Below are 21,692 nucleotides of genomic sequence, written 5' to 3' on the forward strand. Positions count from 1 at the left end.
CCGGACTATTTACATTGACCCCCCCCCCTCCCCCCCCCCCTTACAATTGTGTTGTACACTGCTGCTACTCACTGTTTATTATCCATGTATAGTCACTTCACCCCTACCTACATGTACAAGTTACCTCGACTAAACCGTACATTGACTCGGTACCGGTACCCGGTACCCTCTGTATATAGCCTCATTATTGTTATTGTTTATTGTTTTACTTTTTATTATTTTTTACTTTAGTTTTTTACTTTAGTTTAATTGGTAAATATTTTCTTCCCTCTTCTTGAACTGCACTGTTGGTTAAGCGTTTGTCAGCCATAATGGGTTTTGCGGCCGGCGGGAGGCACAAAAACTGCCGAAGCTCCTCTGCAATTCCACCAGCCGTTAGCATCAGCAGCTCTATACTGAGAAACATCTCGGCTCCCGGGGTAGAAACCTTGAGCTATCCTGGGTCTTGGGTACAGTACATTACTAGGCTGTGTCCTACTGTTTTACGCTGAGAAGGATTTTAAAGAACTGATTGGAACTCTGAAAGACTCCAACAAGCATCCAATTATTTCAGGACCAGTGCTTTCACTGAGTCGTGGCAGTGAAATATTCAGTAGGTTGCTGACGCTACACAACTGTCTAGGAGTCTTTAGTTCTGTTGGAGTTACTTTTGTGCATTACTTTGACACCTTTTGGAAACAGAAAATGCTCTACAGAGAAGATGGGGTCCATCCAAATCATCTTGGTTCCTGGACCCTGTCCCCGCATATCTCAAGGCTGCGCTGAGACAAATTTTCAACATCCTGTGTTGAAGGTAATCCCAACCATAAATGAATAGTATTATCATCATACTGTAGTTAACCCTGACTCTTGTTTTAATCCACGTCCTCGCTCAAAGGAAATTCCCAATGGTACAGTTCTGGACAATCTTGTATTTATACAAATTCAAGCTAGCCAAATGGTATTTTCAAATAGGGGGTTACCAACTGGCATAGTATGCTTTAATTAGAGATTCTGGTTATATCTGAAGCGTGCTAAATAAGACGGTGCTGGATACTGATGTGTCTCTGACTGGTTATAATGATTTAAGATCTGACAGAGTTGGCAGAGTTGGTGGTGTCACCATATTTATAAACAACTTAAATGTTTCTGTATCTGTCAAAAACGTCTAACACATTGTGATCTCTACAGCGCCATTGGCTGGTCATCATTGACCTTGCATAGGCTTAAACACTGGTATTGTCACACCTGCTCTCACTCTTCCTCTCTGGCGCTCGAGGGCGACAGACTGCCTATCATTCATTACGCACACCTGTCACCATTGTTACACACACCTGTGCTTCATTGGACCCACCTGGACTCCATCACTATGTTGATTGCCCCTCCTATATCTGTTTATTTGGTTAGATCCCTGTGTCAGCATTAATTTCATAGTGTGTTCCTGTCCAGACACTGTCCTGTCCTGTTCCATGTCTATGGTTAATTAAATGTTCTCTCCCTGTACCTGCTTCCCGTCCCTGGCGTAGACCCTCACAGAATGCTGACACCCCTAAAATAAACATTTGGGAGTTTCGGTTGGTGACGTCGGGTCTGGGTGCTATCGCAGAGGGAACCGGGGGTGCTTCAGCTAGCTCATCAGGCTTACAACCCTTAGCTGGCTTGAGAGGTCGTCTTGCCTCGGTGGGCTCGGCAGGCACCCACACCCACGTCATGCTTCAGCCGGCCATCAGGCTCCCACGCCTCAGCCGGTTCGTTAGGCTCCCACGCCTCATTAGGATCATCGGGATTTCACGCCCCAGCCGGATCGTCAGGCTCCCACGCCTGAGCCGGCTCACCAGGCTCCAACGCCTCTGCCGGTTCGTCAGGCTTCTACGCCCCCCAGACGGCTTGTCCAGCGCCCATGCCTTGGTGGGATGCTGGGTGGCGCCCTTAGGGGGGTACTGTCACGCCTGCTCCCGCTCTCCCTCTCTGGCACCAGACTGCCTATCATTAGGCACACCTGTCACCACCGTTACATGCACCTGCGCTTCATTGGACAAACCTGGACTCCATCACTATGTTGATTGCCCCTCCTATATTCTGTCCAGATGCTGCCTTGTCCTGTTCCATGACCGTGGTTAATTAAATGTTCACTCCCCAGCTGTTTTTTAGTGAAATTCACGTTTCTTTACAAAATATGTAATTGTTGTACTGTATGTGTGTCCATAGTTTTGTTCAATGATGTGTTAGTGTATGTAATTGGTTTTGTCTGAAACTTTGTTCCCCCTGCTGCTGTGGGACAAGGTCTCTCTTGAAAAAGAGAGAGTAAAAGAGAGTAAAAACCTGTATAAATACAAAAAATACATCTGTCTCTAAGGAATTTGAATGTCTAGTCCTAATTGTGGGCTTGGTAATAATGCCCCATTTACGCTAGTGGGAATTTATCACCCTCTCTCTGCCTCAACATGTGCTCTTAGCCAATGGTCTGACTTGCTATCTAACTATGCTAAATCTGAATTAGGAATTTTGGGTGATCTTAATCTGGATTGGTTGACTACTATCTCTGACTGGAGTGCTTTTAGTTTGTATGCCCCCAGCTCATGAAACAGCCTTCAGGCCACCTTGAAATGGGTGGTCTCCATTGGAAAGTTTAGATGGAGTTTAAGGGAGGTCATATGTGAGAGTTGTGTTTGTTTTGATTCATCTTGATAAATGTATTTATTGTATTGATATGATTTATTGTATGTTCATGTTTACAGGGCTCCCTTGCAAATGAAACCCAGGTCTCAATGGTGACCAAACCTTTATAAAAAAACAAAAAATAAACAAAGACTGTAAAAACGGGACACAATACATATTTGCTTTGCACTCAGCATTAAGGAGTTAGATTCGGTGTAAGGCACTGTAATTGGAAAAAAACAGCAACAGTCTATGGAGCATCTAGAGACCCCACAATATTCTCTCTCTCTCTCTCTCTCACTCTCTCTCTCTCTCTCTCTCTCTCTCATACTCTCTCTCATACTCTCTCTCTCATACTCTCGCTCTAGCTCACTATGACTCACCTTCCTCTGGTATGATGTGAAGGGTGACAGTGAGACCGGCATCTTTGATGAGCTTGACAATGTCAGCGTGGGGCATGCTGATGATGGACTGCCCATTGACAGCCAGGATCCGGTCACCAATCTTCAGGCTCCCGCAGCGGTCTGCCGGGCTGCTCTCGATGATACGACCGATCTTATGGGGCACAGCTAGTAGGGTGGTAGAAGTATTGGTTGAAATGTTAGAAAAAGGAAGAATATGAGGGTTGTCAAGTGCTGGACAGAAGAAGAAAAAAAGTAGTAATGTTTTCAACTTTGTTATCTGCTCTCAAGTGTTTTTTGAGAAGTGCACACACAAGAAAATGTTTGATCCTTCTGGGAAACTGATGAAAATCTGTCTTGTGTGTGACTCAAAACATTGTGGGAGCATACTACAGAGGAATCAAATCAAATGTTATTAGTCACTTGCTCTGAATACAACAGGTGTAGACCTTGAAATGCTTACTTACGAGCCCCTAACCAACGGTGCAGTTAAAAAAATAATTTTTTTTTTAAAAAAAGTAATAAGTAATTAAAGAGCAGCAGTAAAATGACAATAGCGAGACTATATACAGGGGGGTACCGGTACAGAGTCAATGTGCGGGGGGCACCGGTTAGTTGAGGTAATATGTACTGTAGGTAGAGGTATTAAAGGGACTATGCATAGATGATAACAACAGAGAGTAGCAGCGGTGTAAAAGGGGAGGGGGAAATGCAAATACCCTGGGTAGCCATTTGATTAGATCTTCAGGAGTCTTATGGCTTGTGGGTAGAAGCTGTTCAGAAGCCTCTTGGACCTAGACTTGGTACTCCGGTAATGCTTGACGTACGGTAGCAGAGAGAACAGTCTATGACTAGGGTGGCTGGAGTCTAACAATTTTAAGGGCCTTCCTCTGACACTGCCTGGTATAGAGGTCCTGGATGGCAGGAAGCTTGAGTGATGTGCTGGGCCATACGCACTACCCTCTGTAGTACCTTGTGGTCGGAGGCCGAGCAGTTGCCATACCAGACAGTGATGCAACCAGTGATGCAATGCTCTTGATGTTGCAGCTGTAGAACATTTTTGAGGACCCATGCCAAACTTATCAGCCTCCTGAGGGGGAATAGGTTTTGTCGTGCCATCTTCACAACTGTCTTGTTGTGCTTGGACCAAGTTAGTTTGTTGGTGATATGGACACCAAATAACTTGAAACTCTCAACATGCTCCAATACAGCCCTGTTGATGAGAATGGGGGAGTGCTCGGTCCTCTTTTTCCTGTAGTCCACAATCATCTCATTTGTCTTGATCACGTTGAGGGAGAGGTTTTTGTCCTGGCACCACATGGCCAGGTCTCTGACCTCCTCCCTATAGGTCTCGTCGTTGTTGGTGATCAGGCCTACCACCGTTGTGTCATCGGCAAACTGAATGATGTTGTTGGAGTCGTTCCTGGCCGTGCAGTCATGACTGAACAGGGAGTACAGGAGGGGACTTAGCACGCACCCCTGAGGGGCCCCTATATTGAGGATTAGCGTGGCGGATGTGTTGTTCCCTACCCTTACCACCTGGTGGAGGCCCGTCCGGAAGTCCAGGATCCAGTTGCAGAGGGAGTTGTTTAGTCCCAGGGTCCTTAGAGTAGTGAGGAGCTTTGAGGGCACTATGGTGTTGAACACTGAGCTGTAGTCAATGAATAGCATTCTCATATAGGTGTTCCTTTTGTCCAGGTGGGAAAGGGCAGTGTGGAGTGCAATAGAGATTGCATTATCTGTGGATCTGTTGGGGTGGTATGCAAATTGTAGTGGGTCTAGGGTTTCTGGGGAAATAGTCTTGATGTGAGCCATGACCAACCTTTCAAAGCTCTTTATGGCTACAGATGTGAGTTCTACGGGTCAGTAGTAAATTAGGCAGGTTAACTTAGTGTTCTTGGGCACAGGGACTATGGTGGTCTGCTTCAAACATGTTGCTTTTACAGACTCGGATAGGGAGAGGTTGAAAATATCAGTGAAGACACATGCCAGTTGGTCAGCGCATGCTTGCAATACACATCCTGGTAATCTGTCTGGCCCTGCGGCCTTGTGAATGTTGACACACTTACTCACATCGGCTGCGAAGAGCGTGATCACAAAGTCTTCTGGAACAGCTGGTGCTCTCATGCATGTTTCAGTGTTATTTGTCTCGAAGCGAGCATAGAAGTTATTTAGCTCGTCTGGTAGGCTTGTGTCACTGGGCAGCTCTCGGCTGTGCTTCCCTTTGTAGTCTGTAATGGTTTGGAGTCCCTGCCACATCTGATGAGTGTCAAAGCCAGTGTAGTATGACTCGATCTTAGTCCTGTATTGACACATTGCCTGTTTGATGGTTCGTCGGAGGACATAGCGGGACTTCTTATAAGCTTCCGGGTTAGACTCCCGCTCCTTGAAAGCGGCAGCTCTAGCCTTTAGCTCAGTGCGGATGCATGGCTTCTGGTTGGGGTATGTGCGTACAGTCACTGTGGGGATGACGTCATCGATGTTGATGAAGCCAATGACAGATGTGGTGTCCTCCTCAATGCCATTGGAGGAATACCAGTCTGTGCTAGGAAAAAACAGTCCTGTACCTTAGCATCTGCTTCATCTGACCACTTTATTATTGATCTAGTCACTGGTGCTTCCATGGTATTATGGTCAGATTTGCCAAATGGAGGGCGAGGGAGAGCTTTGTATGCATCTCTGTGTGTGGAGTATAGGTGGTCCAGATTTATTTTCCCTCTGGTTGCACATTTAACATGCTGATAGATATTTGGTAAAACTGGTTTAAGTTTCCCTGCAGGTTAAAGTCCCTAGCTACTAGGAGTGCTGCCTCTGGCTGAGAGTTTTCTTGTTTGCTTATGGCAGAATACAGCTCATTCAATGCTATCTTAGTGCCAGGCTCTGGCTGTGGTGGTATGTAAACAGCTACAAAGAATATAGATGAAAACTCTCTCGGTAGGTAGTGTGGTCTGCAGCTTATCATGAGAAACTCTACGTCAGGCGAGCAATAGCTAAAGACTTCTTTAGATATCGTACCCCAGCGGTTGTTTACAAAAATACATAGATCTCTGCCCCTTGTCTTAACAGACGCTGCTGTTCTCTCCTGCCGGTACATCGTATAACCAGCCAGCTGTATGTTGATATTGTTGTCATTCAGCCACGACTCCGTGAAGCAGCAACCGCTGGTGTTAGAGTTTTTAATGTCCCGTTGGTAGTTTAATCTTCCAAGTAACTCGTCCATTTTATTGTCCAAAGATTGCATGTTTGCTTGAGGGAAGTGGGGGTTTATTCGATTGCCTCCGACTTCTCAGAAGGCAGACCGTTCTCCTGTCTCTCTTTCTCCACCTCCTCTTCACGCAGATCACTGGGGTCAGGGCCTGTTCCAGAGGGAGCCGTATGTCCTCCGCCTCGGGTTCGTCAGAGTCGTGAATGAAGAAAAAGGATTCTGCTAGTCTGTGGTGAGTAATCGCAGTCCGGAAGTCTAGAAGTTATTTTCGGTTGGTCATAAGAGGCAAAATTATGTACAAAAATAGTCAAAAATAAGTTACAAACAACGCAGATAAACAAACAAAAAAACAATCGGTTGGGGGTCGTAAAATGTCTGCCTTCTGCTCCGGCGCCATCTTATAATAGGGGTTGAATGGGAAATATAAAATATTTAAGTGCCTTTGAATGGGGTATGGTAGTAGGTGCCAGGCAACAGTTTCCCTTGTGAATCAAGAATGGTCTACCCCTCAAAGGACAGTCAACTGGACACAACTGTGGGAAGCATTGGAATCAACATAATGGATTATTACTTGGAATTGGAGCATCTGCCTTGTTCTATTCTAGAACAACACTCAGAGTGAGACATACAGTGCATTCGGAAAGGATTCAGGCCCATTGACTTTTCCCACATTTTGTTACGTTACAGCCTTATTCTAAAATGTATGAAATTACATTTTCCCTCAGCAATCTACACACAATACCCCATCATGACAGAGTGAAAACAGGTTTTCAGAAATGCATAAAAGGTATAAAAAACTACAGAAACACCTTATTGACATAAGTATTTAGACCCTGCATCCTGCATCCTGTTTCCAGTATCCATTGACTTAGGACGCCATTTGCAGTTCCTATGCCTTCTACTAGATGTCAACAGTCTTTAGAAATCGTTTCAGGCTTGTATTCTTATAATTAGGGAGTAAGACCAGTTTGAACGAGTGGACCCTAACGTGTCGAAGAGCTTTTTCAGGCGCATGTGCATTTCTTGTTTACCTTTTATGTTGACAACGTTATTGTCCGGTTGAAATATTATAGATCATTTAGGCTAAAAAACAACCTGAGGATTAAATATAAACATCGTTTGACATGTTTCTATGAACTTTACGGACACAAGTTGGATTTTTTCGTCTGATTATTTTGACTGAGTTTGAGCCTGTGGATTACTGAAGAAAACGCACTAGCAAAACTGAGGTTTTTGGATATAAAGAGACTTCGTCGAACAAAAGGAACATTTATTGAGTAAATTAATATCTTCTGATTGCCACCACATGAAGATCATCAAAGGTAAGGGATTAATTTTATCTCTATTTCTGAGTTTTGTAACGCTTCTGCTTGGCTGGTTACTGTTTGTAATAATTTGTCAACGGGCTATGTTCTGGGCTAGGTATTTTCGACGAAAAGCATTTTATAAATATGACACTGTGGTTGGTTTAAGAAGAAGATAATCTTTAAACCTATGTAAAATAGGTTTTGTTTTCTGAATTGAGTTTCTGAATTTCTGAAATGAGCATTTCTGTAATTGAATTTGGCGCTCTGCAACATCACTGGATGTTGGCCAGATGGGACCCTAGCATCCCACGTACCCTAGAGAGGTTAAGAGAGAAAAATTAACTGAGAAAAGTACAAAGAGATCCTTGATAAAAACCTGTTCCAGAGCACTCAGGACCTCAGACCGGGGTGAAGGTTCACCTTCCAACAGGACAACAACCCTAAGCACACAGCCAAGACAACGCAGGAGTGGATTCGGGACAGGTCTCTGAATGTCCTTGAGTGGCCCAGCCAGAGCCCGGACTTGAACTCGATCTAGCATCTCTAGAGAGACCTAAAAATAGCTGTGCACCGAAGGTCCCCATCCAACCTGACAGAGCTTGAGAGGATCTGCAGAGAAGGATGGGAGAAACTCCCTAAATACAGGTCTGTCAAGTTTGTAGCGTTATTCCCACGAAGACTCAAGGCTGTATTCTCTGCCAAAGGTGCTTCAACAATATTGAGTAAAGCGTCTTAATACTTATGTAAATGTGACATTTCAGTTTTTTATTTGTAATACATGAGAAAAAAAAACAGACATTATGGAGCACTGTGTGAAGATTGATGAGGAGGAAAAAACGATTTCATACATTTTAGAATAAGGCTGTAACGTAATAAAGTGTTGAAAAGACAAGCGGTCTGAATACTTTCCAAATGCACGGTATAATCACTTTAGTAGTTTTTCTGGAGTAATTCTATTTCTATGGTGTGTGAGAAAGAATGTCTGACTCACTGATGATGGCAGCGTTCTCCGGTCGGTTCAACGAGCTGATGATAACGAAGCCAAAGCCTTCGTTCTCCTTGCGGTGGATGATGACATCATTGGTTTGCAGGGGGACGGCACCCTCCAGGGGGGAGGTGACGGAGGGCGGCGGGACGTTGTCGGGGGTGACGGGACAGGAAGCTGAGGCGTCGTCACTGTGTGGGGAGCTGTGCTGCGTGGACACGGAACCAGGGCTACGGCCATTCACCCCTAACACCTCACCTACAGAAGGCAGCATAGGGGGAGAGGGGGAGAGAAAGAGAGAAAGAGAGAGAGAGAGAGAGTGTATTTTATTTGCCCCTCCCTCTGTAGTGTACACTACTCACCAGGGAAATAGATTCTCTTCCGGACCATCAGGCTGACCTGGCCGTTGTATAGTGTGTAAGGTGTGTATAATGTATAGTACTGTACAATACATTATAATGGTGATTAGTTTCTACTCTGTAGTGTACACTACACTACTCACTGGGGAAGTGGACTCTCCTCCGGACCGCCAGGCTGACCTGGCCATTGCGAGCGGCGGTGTGCATCAGGTCGATCACGTATCTGTGTGGTTTCCCAGCAACCACCATCTTATCCACGGAGATGAGCTCGTCCCCGGGTCGAAGTCGTCCGTCGCGTTCTGCAGGAGTGTTCTCTATGATCGCCCCGATCACAATCTGTTCAACGACACTCTAAATTAGCAGCATATATATATATAACAAAACATTTATAACGCCTGCTATTTCCATGACATAGACTGACCAGGTGAATCCAGGTGAAAGCTACCATCCTTTATTTATGTCACTTGTTAAATCCACTTCAATCAGTGTGAATGAAGGGAAGGGGACATGTTAAAGAAGGATTTTAACACCTTCAGACAATTGAGACATGGATTGCGCATGTCTCATGGCAACAACAACTGCCCGCATGGCAACAACAACTGCCCGAGTTACACCAGTAACACACAATCCCTCCATCAGTGCTCAGACTGTTTGCAATAGGCTGAGAGAGGCCGGACTGAGGGCTTGTAGGCCTGTTGTAAGGTTGGTCCTCACCAGACATCACCGGAAACAACGTCGCCTGTGGGCACAAACCCACTGGTCACTGTGGTGCTCTTCACTGACGAGTCACAGTTTTCTCTCACCAGGGGTGATGGTCAGATTCGAGTTTATCATCGAAGGAATGAGCATTACACCAAGGCCTGTACTCTGGAGCAGGAACAATTTGGAGGTGGAGAGTCCGTCATGATCTGGGGCAGTGTGTCACAGCATCATTGGACTCATCCTGACATGACCCTCCAGCATTACAATGCCACCAGCCATACTGCTCATTCTAGGCATGATTTCCTGCAAGACAGGAATGTGAGTGTTCTGCCATGGCCAGCGAAGAGCCCTGATCTCAATCCCATTGAGCACATCTGGGACCTGTTGGATCAGAGGGTGAGGGCTAGGGCCATTCCCCCCAGAAATGTCCAGGAACTTGCAGGTGCCTTGCTGGAAGAGTGGGGTAACATATCACAGCAAGAACTGGCAAATCTGGTGCAGTTCATGAGGAGGAGATGCACTGCAGTACTTAATGCAGCTGGTGGCCACACCAGATACTGACTATTACTTATGATTTGTTCAGGGACACATTATTCCATTTCTGTTAGTCACATGTCTGTGGAACTTGTTCAGTTTATGTCTCAGTTGTTGAATCTTATGGTCATACAAATATTTACATGTTATTTTTTCTGAAAGTAAACGCAGTTGACAGTAAGAGGATGTTTATTTTTTTTGCTGAGTTTAGAATGGATCTACTGCTTATCAGACTTGCACTCAATGACAATGACAGATCGTTAACTCGCATTTCTATCTGAAATCAGTTGGGTAGTACAAAAAGTTACATAATGGACCTTTTAAATCAAATCGAATTGTGTTTGTCACATGCTTCATAAACAACAGGTGTAGACTAACAGCGAAATACTTACTTATGGGACCTTCCCAACAGTGCGGACAGAAAGAAAATATAGAAAAGTAAAACACGTAATAATAAATACACAATGAGTATAACTTGGCTTGTTTACACAATGTACCCGTATCGAGTCAATGTGCAGGGGTTTGAGGTAATTGAGGTAGATGTGTACATATAACTAGGAATTAAGTTGTAGATAATAAACAGTAGCAGCAGTGAATGTGCAAAAAGGTTCAAGGCAGATTGTCCAGGTAGCTATTTTGTTATAGTCCAGATAGCCATTTAACTAACTATTTAGCAGTCTTATGGCCTGGGGGTAGAGGTTGTTCAGAGTCCTTTTGGTTCCAGACTTTGCTTTGTGGTAGCAGAGAACACAGTCTATGGCTAGGGTGGCTGAAGTCTTTGACAATTGTTTGGGCCTTCCTCTGACACTGCCTGGTATATAGGTCTTGAATGGCAGGAAGCTTGGCCCCAGTGATGTACTGGGCCGTACAAACTACCCTCTGTAGCACTTTACGGTCAGATGCCGAGCAGTTGCCATACCAGGCGTGATGCAACCAGTCGTTGGTAAAGCTGTAGAACGTTTTGAGGATCTGGGGACCCATGACAAATCTTTTCAGTCTCCTGAGTGTGAAAAGGTGTTGTCATGTCCCCTTCTCGACTGTCTTTGTGTGTTTGGACCATGATAGTTTGTTGGTGATGTGGACACCAAGGAACTTGTCTTGCTGACGTTCAGGGAGCGGTTGTTGTTCTGCCAGGTCTTTGACCTCCTCCCTGTAGACAGTCTCATAGTTGTCAGTGAACAGGCTTACCACCGTTGTGTCATCAGCAAACTTAATAATGGTGTTGGGGTTGTGTGCGGCCATTCAGTCATGGGTGACAAGGGAGTACAGGAGGGGATTAAGCAAGCACCCTGAAGGGCCCCGTGTTGAGGGTCAGCGTAGCGAATGTGATGTTGCCTATCCTCACCACCTGGGGGTGGCCCGTCAGGAAATCCAGAATCCAGTTGCCGAGGCAGGTGATCAGTCCCAGGGTCCATAGTTTATTGATGAGCTTGGAGGGCACTATGGTGTTGAACGCTGAGTTGTAGTCAATAAACAGCATGTCCCTCTTGTCTAGGTGGGAAAGGCCAGTGTGGAGTGCAATACAGATTGCGTCATCTGGGGATCAGATGGGGCGGTATGTGAATTTGAGTGTCAATGTGAGCCATGGCCAGCCTTTCAAAGCATTTCATTCCTACAGGAGTGCTACGAGGCGATAGTAATTTTTAAAGATTACCATGGCGTTATTGGGCACAGGGACTATGGTAGTCTGCTTGAAACATGTAGATATTACAGACTGGGTCAAGAAGAGGTTGAAAATATTAGTGAAGACACTTGCCAGCGCATGCTCCAAGTTCACGTCCTGGTAATACGTCTGGCTCTGCGGCCTTGTGAATTAACATTAAAAGGTTATCACCTGTTTAACGGTCTTACTCACGTCAGCTAGAGAGAGCGTGATTATACAGTTGTCAGGTTTAATTTGATTATATTGTGTGTAAAATTATATTAAGTGTGTGTGTGTGTGTGTTATAGTGTATGTGTGTATGTTAGGTTGGCATTATATGTTGTTCGGTGTGTTTGCTATTAAGTGTGTAGGCAGCAGCAGGCAGCAGGTGTGTTAAATGAGGATATACGTGCTTGTGTGAGGTGTGTATTACATGTTGTTAAGTTTGGTTGTATTATGGTGTGTTAGGTATGCATTATATGGTGTGTGTGTGTGTTGTCCAGCCCGTCCCATACGAGCCTTGTCACGGGCGTCCGGACTCACAGCCTGCACGGCCTCGTCTCCCCCCAGGATGCGGAAGCCAAACCCAGTCTTCTCCCTCAACAGGTGCACCTCCACATCCTGGTACTCTGGAAATAGACCAAAAAATTGAATACAGAGAAATAGATTGCACAAACATAGACTACCGTGGCCAAGAGAGGAAAGAATGCAGCACTGATTTGTAATCTGTTTGGAGTAAGAGTCCTTTCCTAGGCTGAACAACAACAAAAGTATCTGTATAAATTATACTGATTGCATTTTAGTCTTCACATGCAGTGTTGATAATAAAATCCCCTTAGTGTCAAATGACGTGCCCACACATCAATCAATTAACATAATACAACAATCCCCATCAAAATCTGACTGTTTAAATATCTGTTTGTTTTGCATGGGCTGTTTCGCTTCATAGTCAGTTACAAAGGACAATTTGTCATCAATCCAGACACCAAGGTACTTATATTGAGAAACAAGCTAAGTTTGGGCAAATATGCAGGTCCTCAGGGTCAACATTTCATAACCTAGAAAACCCGAATGAGCTTGGTTTTACTTGTAAGTAAGACTAATTTAATATCTATAAGTGAATCAAAATCATGCACAAGATTGCAAAACTGTGTCATCTGCATCGAGATGAATGTTACAAGTATTAACAGTGTTTCCTATGTCATTAATTTACAGAGTGAACAATGATGGACCCACAATCGAACCCTGAGGAACACCTTTTTGAATCTCAAGAAATACAGATTGAATCCCGTCTGTCAAGATAGCTGGAGTTCTGTCACTAAGATAATTCTGAAACCATAAACAGGGTGTACACTACCGGTCATAAGTTTTAGAACACATACTCATTCAAAGGTTTTCTTTATTTGAACTATTTTCAAAATTGTAGAATAATAGTGAAGGCATAAAACCTATTAAATAACAGATATGGAATCATGTACTAACCAAAAAATATATTTAATATATTTAATATTTGAGATTCTTCAAATAGCCACCCTTTGCCTTGATGACAGCTTTGCACACTCTTGAAATGTATGATTGCCAGGCAGCATGTGTAAAACTTCAGATAGCTCTGGACTGAACCAAGGGCAAGACCTATTTTGAATTCTCCGTTTGTAAAGGGAGCATGTTTATCTACAATACAATTGAAAACATTTGAGAAGTGGTTCAGAGCCAACTCTGGGTCAGGAATAGATGCAATACAATCAAAGTCACCAAAATAAATGCCTCAAAAAAGGCCTGTTCATTGTCATTTTTAAAATTCCTTGTTGATAAAAACAAGGTTTGGATCTAAATCTATCCTTGACACACACTATTATCCAAAGCAAATTGTAATGTGTACGCTGGGAGTTGGGAAGCAAGTACAGGGAGTGAAAATGTAATAAATAGAACAAAACAAGAAACCCGAAAAGCGTCCAGAGATGAAACAGTAATAACGCATTAAATAATGCCCTGAGGAGAGAACCAAGGGGAGTGACAGATATAGGGGAGGTAATCGGGAAGGTGATATAATCCAGGTGAGTGTCATGAGGCGCAGGTGCACGTAACAATGGTGACAGGTGTTTGTAATGATGAGACAACTGGCAACGTCGAGCGCCAGAGAGGGGGACCAGGGGTAAACATGAAAGTACCCCCTCTCTGATGCGCGGCCCCAGCCGCCGTATGACGGCTCCAGCCGCCAAGGGACGGTCCCGAAGCCCAGGAGCGGGCCGGTCGCATCTGCTGGAACCTGTAGAGCCGGCTGATGCTCGGGAACCATAGAGCCGGCTGAGGTGCGGGATGGGAGCCTGAAGACCCGGCTGAGGCGCTGGATGGGAGCCTGACAAGCCGTCTGAGGCTTGAGAACCTGTCGAGCCAACCGAGGCATGAAAGTTTGACAAGCCATGGGATGGGAGCCCGCCGAGCCGGCTGAGGAGTGAGATGGGAGCCCCACGAGCCGACTGAGGAGCGGGATGGGGGCCGGCTGAGGCACAGGGTGGGAGCCCCACGAGCCGGCTGAGGGGCGGGATGGGAGTCCGACGAGCCGGCTGAGGCGCAGGATGGGAACCTGACGAGCCGGCTGAGGCGCGGGATGGGAGCCTGACGAGTCGGCTGAGGCGCGGGATGAGAACTTGACGAGCCGGCTGAGGTGCGGGATTGGAACCTTACGAGCCGGCTGAGGCGTGAAATGGGAACCTGACAAGCTGGCTGAGGCGCGGGATGAGAGCCTGACGAGCGGGATGGGAGCCTGTTGAGGCATGGGGAGCCTGCTGAGCCAATCGAGGCTTGAGAGACCTGTCGAGCAAGCTGAGGCATGGAAGCCTGATGAGCCAGCGCAGGATGGGAGCCTTCCTCACCATCTTAAATAAGCATTCCCACTCAAAAATGTAGAACTAGTTATAGATATAGTCCTTGGTTCACTCCAGACCTGTCTGCCCTTGACCAGCACAAAAACATCCTGTGGTGTTCTGCATTAGCATCGAATAGCCCCCGTGATATGCAACTTTTCAGGGAAGTTAAAAACAAATATACACAGGCAGTTAGAAAAGCTAAGGCAAGCTTTTTCAAACAGACATTTGCATCCTGTAGTACTAACTCAAAAAAGTTCTGGGACACTGTAAAGTCCATGGAGAATAAGAGCACCTCCTCCCAGCTGCCCACTGCTCTGAGGCTAGGAAACACTGTCACCACCAATCCACTATAATTGAGAATTTCAATAAGCATTTCTCTACGGCTGGCCATACTTTCCACTTGGCTACCCCTACCCCGGTCAACTGCCTGGCACGAGCCACAGCAACCCGCTAAAGCCCAGATAATTTCTCCTTTACCCAAATCAAGATAGCTGAAGTTCTGAAAGAGCTGCAAAATCTGGACCCTACAAATCAGCCGAGCTAGACAATCTAGACCCTCTCTTTCTAAAATGATCTGCCGAAATTGTTGCAACCCCTATTACTAGCCTGTTCAACCTCTCTTTCGCATCGTCTGAGATTCCCAAAGATTGGAAAGCTGCCGCGGTCATCCCCCTCTTCAAAGGGGGTGACACTCTAGACCCAAACAGCTACAAAACAATATCTATCCTACCCTGTCTTTCTAAGGTCTTCGAAAGCCAAGTTAACAAACAGATTGCTGACCATTTCGAATCCTACCATACCTTCTCCGCTATGCAATCTGGTTTCAGAGATGGTCATGGGTGCACCTCAGCCATGCTCAAGGTTCTAAACGACATCATAAACGCCATCGATAAAAGACATTACTGTGCAGCCGTATTCATCGACCTGGCCAAGGCTTTCGACTCTGTCAATCACAACATTCTTATTGGCAGACTCGACATCCTTGGTTTCTCAAATGATTGCCTCGCCTGGTTACCAGCTACTTCTCTGATAGAGTTCAGTGTGTCAAATCGGATGGACTGTTATCCGGACCTCTGACAGTCTCTATGGATGTGCCACAGGGTTCAATTCTCGGGCCGACTCTCTTTTCTGTATACATCAATGATGTTGCTCTTGCTGCTGGTGATTCTCTGATTCACCTCTACACAGACGACACCATTCTGTATACTTCTGTATACCACTGTGTTAACTAACTTCCAGATGAGCTTCAATGCCATACAAATCTCCTTCCGTGGCCTCCAACTGCTCTTAAACGCAAGTAAAACTAAATTCATGCTATTCAATCGATCAAAGCCCGCACCTGCTCGCCCGTCCAGCATCACTAATGTGGATGGCTCTGACTTAGAATACGTGGACAACTACAAATGCCTGGGTGTCTGGTTAGACTGTAAACTCTCCTTCCAGACTCACATTAAGCATCTCCAATCCGAAATTAAATCTAGAATCGGCTTCCTATATCGCAACAAAGCATCCTTCACTCATGCTGCCAAACATAGCCTCGTAAAACTGACCATCCTACCGATCCTCGACTTCGGTGATGTCATCTATAAAATAACCTAAAACACTCTACTCAACAAACTGGATGCAGTCTATCACAGTTCCATCCGTTTTCTCACCAAAGCCCCATACACTACCCACCATTGCAACCTGTACGCTCTCGTTGGTTGGCCCTCGCTTCATACTTGTCGCCAAATCCACTGGCTACAGGTTATCTACAAGTCTCTGCTAGGTAAAACCCTGCCTTATCTCAGCTCACTGGTCACCTTAGCAGCACCCACTCGTAGCACACGCTCCAGCAGGTATATCTCACTGGTCACCCCCAAAGCCAATTCCTCCTTTGTCTTTCCTCTGCTGCCCATGACTGGAACGAATTGCAAAAATCTCTGAAGCTGGAGACTCACATCTCCCTCACTAGCTTTAAGCACCAGCTGTCAGAGCAGCTTACAGATGACTGCACCTGTACATGGCCCATCTGTAAACAGCCCATCTATCTACCTACCTTATCCCCATACTGGTATTTATTTATTTTGCTCCTTTGCACCCCAGTATCTGTACCTGCACATTCACCTTCTGCCGATCTACCATTCCAGTGATTAATTGCTATATTGTAATTACTTCGCCACCATGGCCTATTTATTTCCTTAATTAACTTACTTCATTTGCACTCACTGTATATATACTTTTTGTTTTCTTTTGTTCTACTGTATTACTGACTGTATGTTTTGTTCATTCCATGTGTAACTCTGTGTTGTTGTATGTGTCGAATTGCTACACTTTATCTTGGCCAGGTCGCAGTTGCAAATGAGAACTTGTTCTCAACTAGCCTACCTGGTTAAATAAAGGTGAAATAAAAAATAAATAAAAAATAAAAGTTGGTGAGTATAATAATAAAGAACATCGAGCGATTCAAAAAAAATTAAGCATCTGTACATGAACACAGAACCATATGCATATGCAGTGGGGAGAACAAGTATTTGATACACTGCCGATTTTGCAGGTTTTCCTACTTACAAAGCATGTAGAGGTCTGTCATTTTTATCATAGGTACATTTCAACTGTGAGAGATGGAATATAAAACAAAAATCCAGAAAATCACATTGTATGATTTTTAAGTAATTAATTTGCATTTTATTGCATGACATAAGTATTTGATACATCAGAAAAGCAGAACTTAATTTTTGGTACAGAAACCTTTGTTTGCAATTACAGAGATCATACATTTCCTGTAGTTCTTGACCAGGTTTGCACACACTGCAGCAGGGATTCTGGCCCACTCTTCCATACAGACCTTCTCTAGATCCTTCAGGTTTCGGGGCTGTCGCTGGGCAATACAGACTTTCAGCTCCCTCCAAAGATTTTCTATTGGGTTCAGGTCTGGAGACTGACTAGGCCACTACAGGACCATGAGATTCTTCTTACGGAGCCACTCCTTAGTTTCCCTGGCTGTGTGTTTCGGGTCGTTGTCATGCTGGAAGACCCAGCCCATCTTCAATGCTCTTACTGAGGGAAGGAGGTTGTTGGCCAAGATCTCGCGATACATGGCCCCATCCATCCTCCCCTCAATACGGTGCAGTCGTCCTGTCCCCTTTGCAGAAAAGCATCCCCAAAGAATGATGTTTCCACCTCCATGCTTCACGGTTGGGATGGTGTTCTTGGGGTTGTACTCATCCTTCTTCTTCCTCCAAACACGGTGAGTGGAGTTTAGACCAAAAAGCTCTATTTTTGTCTCATCAGACCACATGACCTTCTCCCATTCTTCCTCTGGATCATCCAGATGGTCATTGATAAACTTCAGACGGGCCTGGACACAGCGCACTGGCTTGAGCAGGGGGACCTTGCGTGCGCTGCAGGATTTGATTCCAATACAGCGTAGTGGGTTACTAATGGTTTTCTTTGAGACTGTGTTCCCAGCTCTCTTCAGGTCATTGACCAGGTTCTGCCGTGTAGTTCTGGGCTGATCCCTCACCTTCCTCATGATCATTGATGCCCCACGAGGTGAGATCTTGCATGGACACCCAGACCGAGGGTGATTGACCGTCATCATGAACTTCTTCCATTTTCCAATACTTGCGCCAACAGTTGTTGCCTTCTCACCAAAGCTGCTTGCCTATTGTCCTGTAGCCCATCCCAGCCTTGTGCAGGTCTACAATTGTATCCCTGATGTCCTTACACAGCTCTCTGGTCTTGGCCATTGTGGAGAGGATGGAGTCTGTTTGATCTGTTTGATTTGATTTGATTTGTGGACAGGTGTCTTTTATACAGGTAACGAGTTCAAACAGCTGCAGTTAATACAGGTAATGAGTGAAGAACAGGAGGGCTTCTTAAAGAAAAACTAACAGGTCTGTGAGAGTCGGAATTCTTACTGGTTGGTAGGTGATCAAATACTTATGTCAGGCAATAAAATGCTAATTAATTACGTAAAAATCATACTATGTGATTTTCTGGATAGTTGTTTTAGATTCCGTCTCTCACAGTTGAAGTGTACCTATGACAAAAATTACAGACCTCTACATGCTTTGTAAGTAGGAAAACCTGCAAACTCGGCAGTGTATCAAATACTTGTTCTCCCCACTGTATATATATATATATATATATATATATATATATATATATATATATTTTACACCTACATTCATTAATGTAATGAAGCTACTGTATGTTGATTTGGTTGTTAGTTTTTGGTTATGGTAGAGCTAATTTCTGCCACTACTGGATGAAGCAAATATTACTTTGTCATATGTTCCCAGTCAAGGAAAATACTAAAGTGCAGAAACAGGAAGAGTGGCTCTGCTGGCATGCATTAAAAAAGTGAGTTTTCCCCACCAAGATTTACATTTACATGCTAAAATCGCCACTGCCTTATACCATGAAACAATACTCACGCCTACTCTCATAGATGGCCCTAGACTTCTCATAGAGGTCGTATGGGTCGGGCTTGTTGAGGTCGAAGCCCTCTGCAGAGTCAGGGACCGAGGTGCTGTGCTGTGGCTGGGTAGGGAAGGGTGTGCCTGTGGGAAGCACTGGGGCTGACAGACTGGTCTGGGGACTACCATGGGGGTCCCACTGCTCTGGTAGCTGAATGCACAGCAGCAGAAATAGAGAAAGGGATGGGAAGGAAGAGAGCGAGAGAGAGAAGGGTGAGGGAGCAGGGAAAGTAAAGTGAGAAATGTATGAGTTATGAATTACATTAATTTAATACAGTCAGGTTTACTTAATTGTTTATACAATTGCATCTTAAAGCTGAAATGCAGTATACAGACTAATCAAATCAATAGGGGATTCAATTCATAAGTGTTTTTCATTCATGACTACATGGAACTCTATTCCACATCAAGTAACTGACGCAAGCAGTACAATTAGATTTTAAAAAACTGATTAAAAAACACCTGGAAATGCGGGGACTGTGAAGCAACACAAACATTGGCACAGACACACGCATACCCACACATACGATAACATACGCACTATACATACAAACCCCCTGGAAAAAGTCCTGGAAGCAGAGGCAGTCCCATGCCCCACATAACAGAACGTTGCTCTTGCCCCAGTTCACCTTAGCTGAAGAAACTCCTTCGTACACCTTCAGACTAGTCTCAAGTGCCTACATATTCTGCCCATCCCTGACCATCACAGAAACGTCATCTGCATACACCGACACTGCTATGCCTGTCAACACACCCATGCCTGTCCAACACACTCCCTGCAGTCTCCTGTGTAGCAGGCCCAAAAAAGACTCAATGGCTAGTGTATATAACTGCCCCGATAGAGAGCATCCTTGTCTAATGCCCCACCTCACCCAGACTGGCCTACTGAGCCCCCCTCCCACCTTGACCATACATGACACCCAGCATACCCAGCATACAACATCTTCACACAGGCCAAAAACATTTCCCCAAACCCAAACACCGACATCACATTAAACAGATACTCATGCTCCACTCAACTTCACATTAGAAACTCTCGAAAAGTCCAACATGTCCCTGATTAAGAACAAGCTGTCCGTGATGGAGCATCCTGGGATACAATACGTCTGGTCCTTGTGTACTACAGAGTCCAGATGGAACATCAGCCTGTTAGCGACGACCTTGGCAAATATCTTGTAGTTCGCACAAAGCAATGACACAGGCCTCCAGTTCCTAAGTTTACACAAGTCCCCTTTCTTGTGTAGGAGAGTCAGATCCGCACAACGAAAGCTCATCGGCAACTCTCCTATCCCAACGCACTCACAAACATACAAAAGATGTCCAGTGCAATTATTCTACCAGAATTTTTTTTATTAAAATCCACTGGGAGTCCATCAACCCCGGTGCACGGCCGGGGGACATCTGGATTACGGCCTCTGCCAGTTCATGGGAGAACAGGGGAATGTCAATATCATCCTTCTCTGCCAGAGAGAGCTTAGAGAGGTCTGCAAACAAAACCTGAGCACAAATAGGATCACACAGTTCTGCCATGTACAATTCAGAATAAAACTCCACAGTCTGCTCCCGCATCTCCCCCACCACAGAGGTCACCCCGCACATCCGACAGCCATAGACAATGCATACCCTTGGCTTCAGTGCTCTGTCTTTCCAAACCAAAGGAGGAGGAGCTGGAAGCATCCATCTCCTTGAGCATGGAGAACTAGCTCTTACAAGTGCGTCATTCGCTTTAACCTGGATAAAACTGCCAAGGTCCCTTCGTTATTGAGCTTAATTAGCATGGAGACCTACATTGCCTTATCTCCACCAGACTTATACTACGCTCGAGTTCCCCCAATACTCTCGTAACCTCTGAGGGTGAGAGAGCTGTGTACTGTTTACAGAAAAGCCGAATTTGGATTTTTCCCACATCCCACCATTGACTCTGAGACTCATACTCCTCTCTTCGCTGCTGCCACCTTCCTAAAAAGTCTGGAATAGGATGCAATAGGATGCATTCCGAGTCCCTGGTGAAATAGACAGCAGAGCCATGTTAATATGGTGATACAAAAAAGCCCAACACCCTATTGCTGATTCCTGGACATGTAAAACTGATTGAGTCGGGCTGCACTCACCCTAGCCCCAAAGACCTACACCCATGTATACTGTCTTGTGTTGGGATGTCTAGTTCTCCAAACATCCACTAGTTCAAACTGATGTCCCTTAACACCCCCGCTGAGCCTGAATGAGGCTCCTCCCCATTTCTGTATTTTGTCAAATCCATTATTCAGTTCCAGTCCCGACCGACCACCAGCGTCTCTTCAGGTGCTACCTGTGAGAGTTCCTGTCTAAGACACCCAAACAGAAGCCCAAATTTCTCCCCCTGTGTTTGGTGCATACACAGTTATAAGGACAAACCTCCTGTTGTTAATTTCTGCTTTAACTACAAGCAGTCTACCGCTACACACCTCCTTTGAGAAGCCAATTTATACAGCCAGAGCGGGTGCAAAAAGGACTGCCACCCCTACACTAACGTTTGTTCCATGGCTAAACACACTTGCCCATTTCCACCAGAGCCTCCAATCAACTTCATTCACCACATCTCTATGTACCT

At 45.1% G+C, this 21,692-nt stretch overlaps 1 protein-coding gene across 7 annotated transcripts in view; it reads right to left on the reverse strand.

Moving 5' to 3' along the window:
- LOC110501618 (membrane-associated guanylate kinase, WW and PDZ domain-containing protein 2) overlaps positions 1-21,692 on the reverse strand; it is a 315,743-nt gene that overhangs the window by 22,249 nt on the left and 271,802 nt on the right. For 6 of the 7 annotated variants that reach the window (XM_036949610.1, XM_036949600.1, XM_036949615.1 and 3 more), the window contains exons 13-17: positions 19,061-19,253; positions 12,316-12,401; positions 9,038-9,230; positions 8,542-8,793; positions 3,021-3,206 (exon numbers count right to left, since the gene is read on the reverse strand). In XM_036949610.1, coding sequence (XP_036805505.1) covers positions 3,021-3,206; positions 8,542-8,793; positions 9,038-9,230; positions 12,316-12,401; positions 19,061-19,253 — 910 coding nt within the window. Of the gene's footprint in view, positions 1-3,020; positions 3,207-8,541; positions 8,794-9,037; positions 9,231-12,315; positions 12,407-19,059; positions 19,254-21,692 lie in introns of all 7 variants that reach the window. The other variant, XM_036949632.1, reaches the window with a different exon arrangement.

This window comes from Oncorhynchus mykiss, chromosome 2 (assembly GCF_013265735.2).
Source record: "Oncorhynchus mykiss isolate Arlee chromosome 2, USDA_OmykA_1.1, whole genome shotgun sequence".
NCBI classification, from domain to species: Eukaryota; Metazoa; Chordata; class Actinopteri; order Salmoniformes; family Salmonidae; genus Oncorhynchus; species Oncorhynchus mykiss.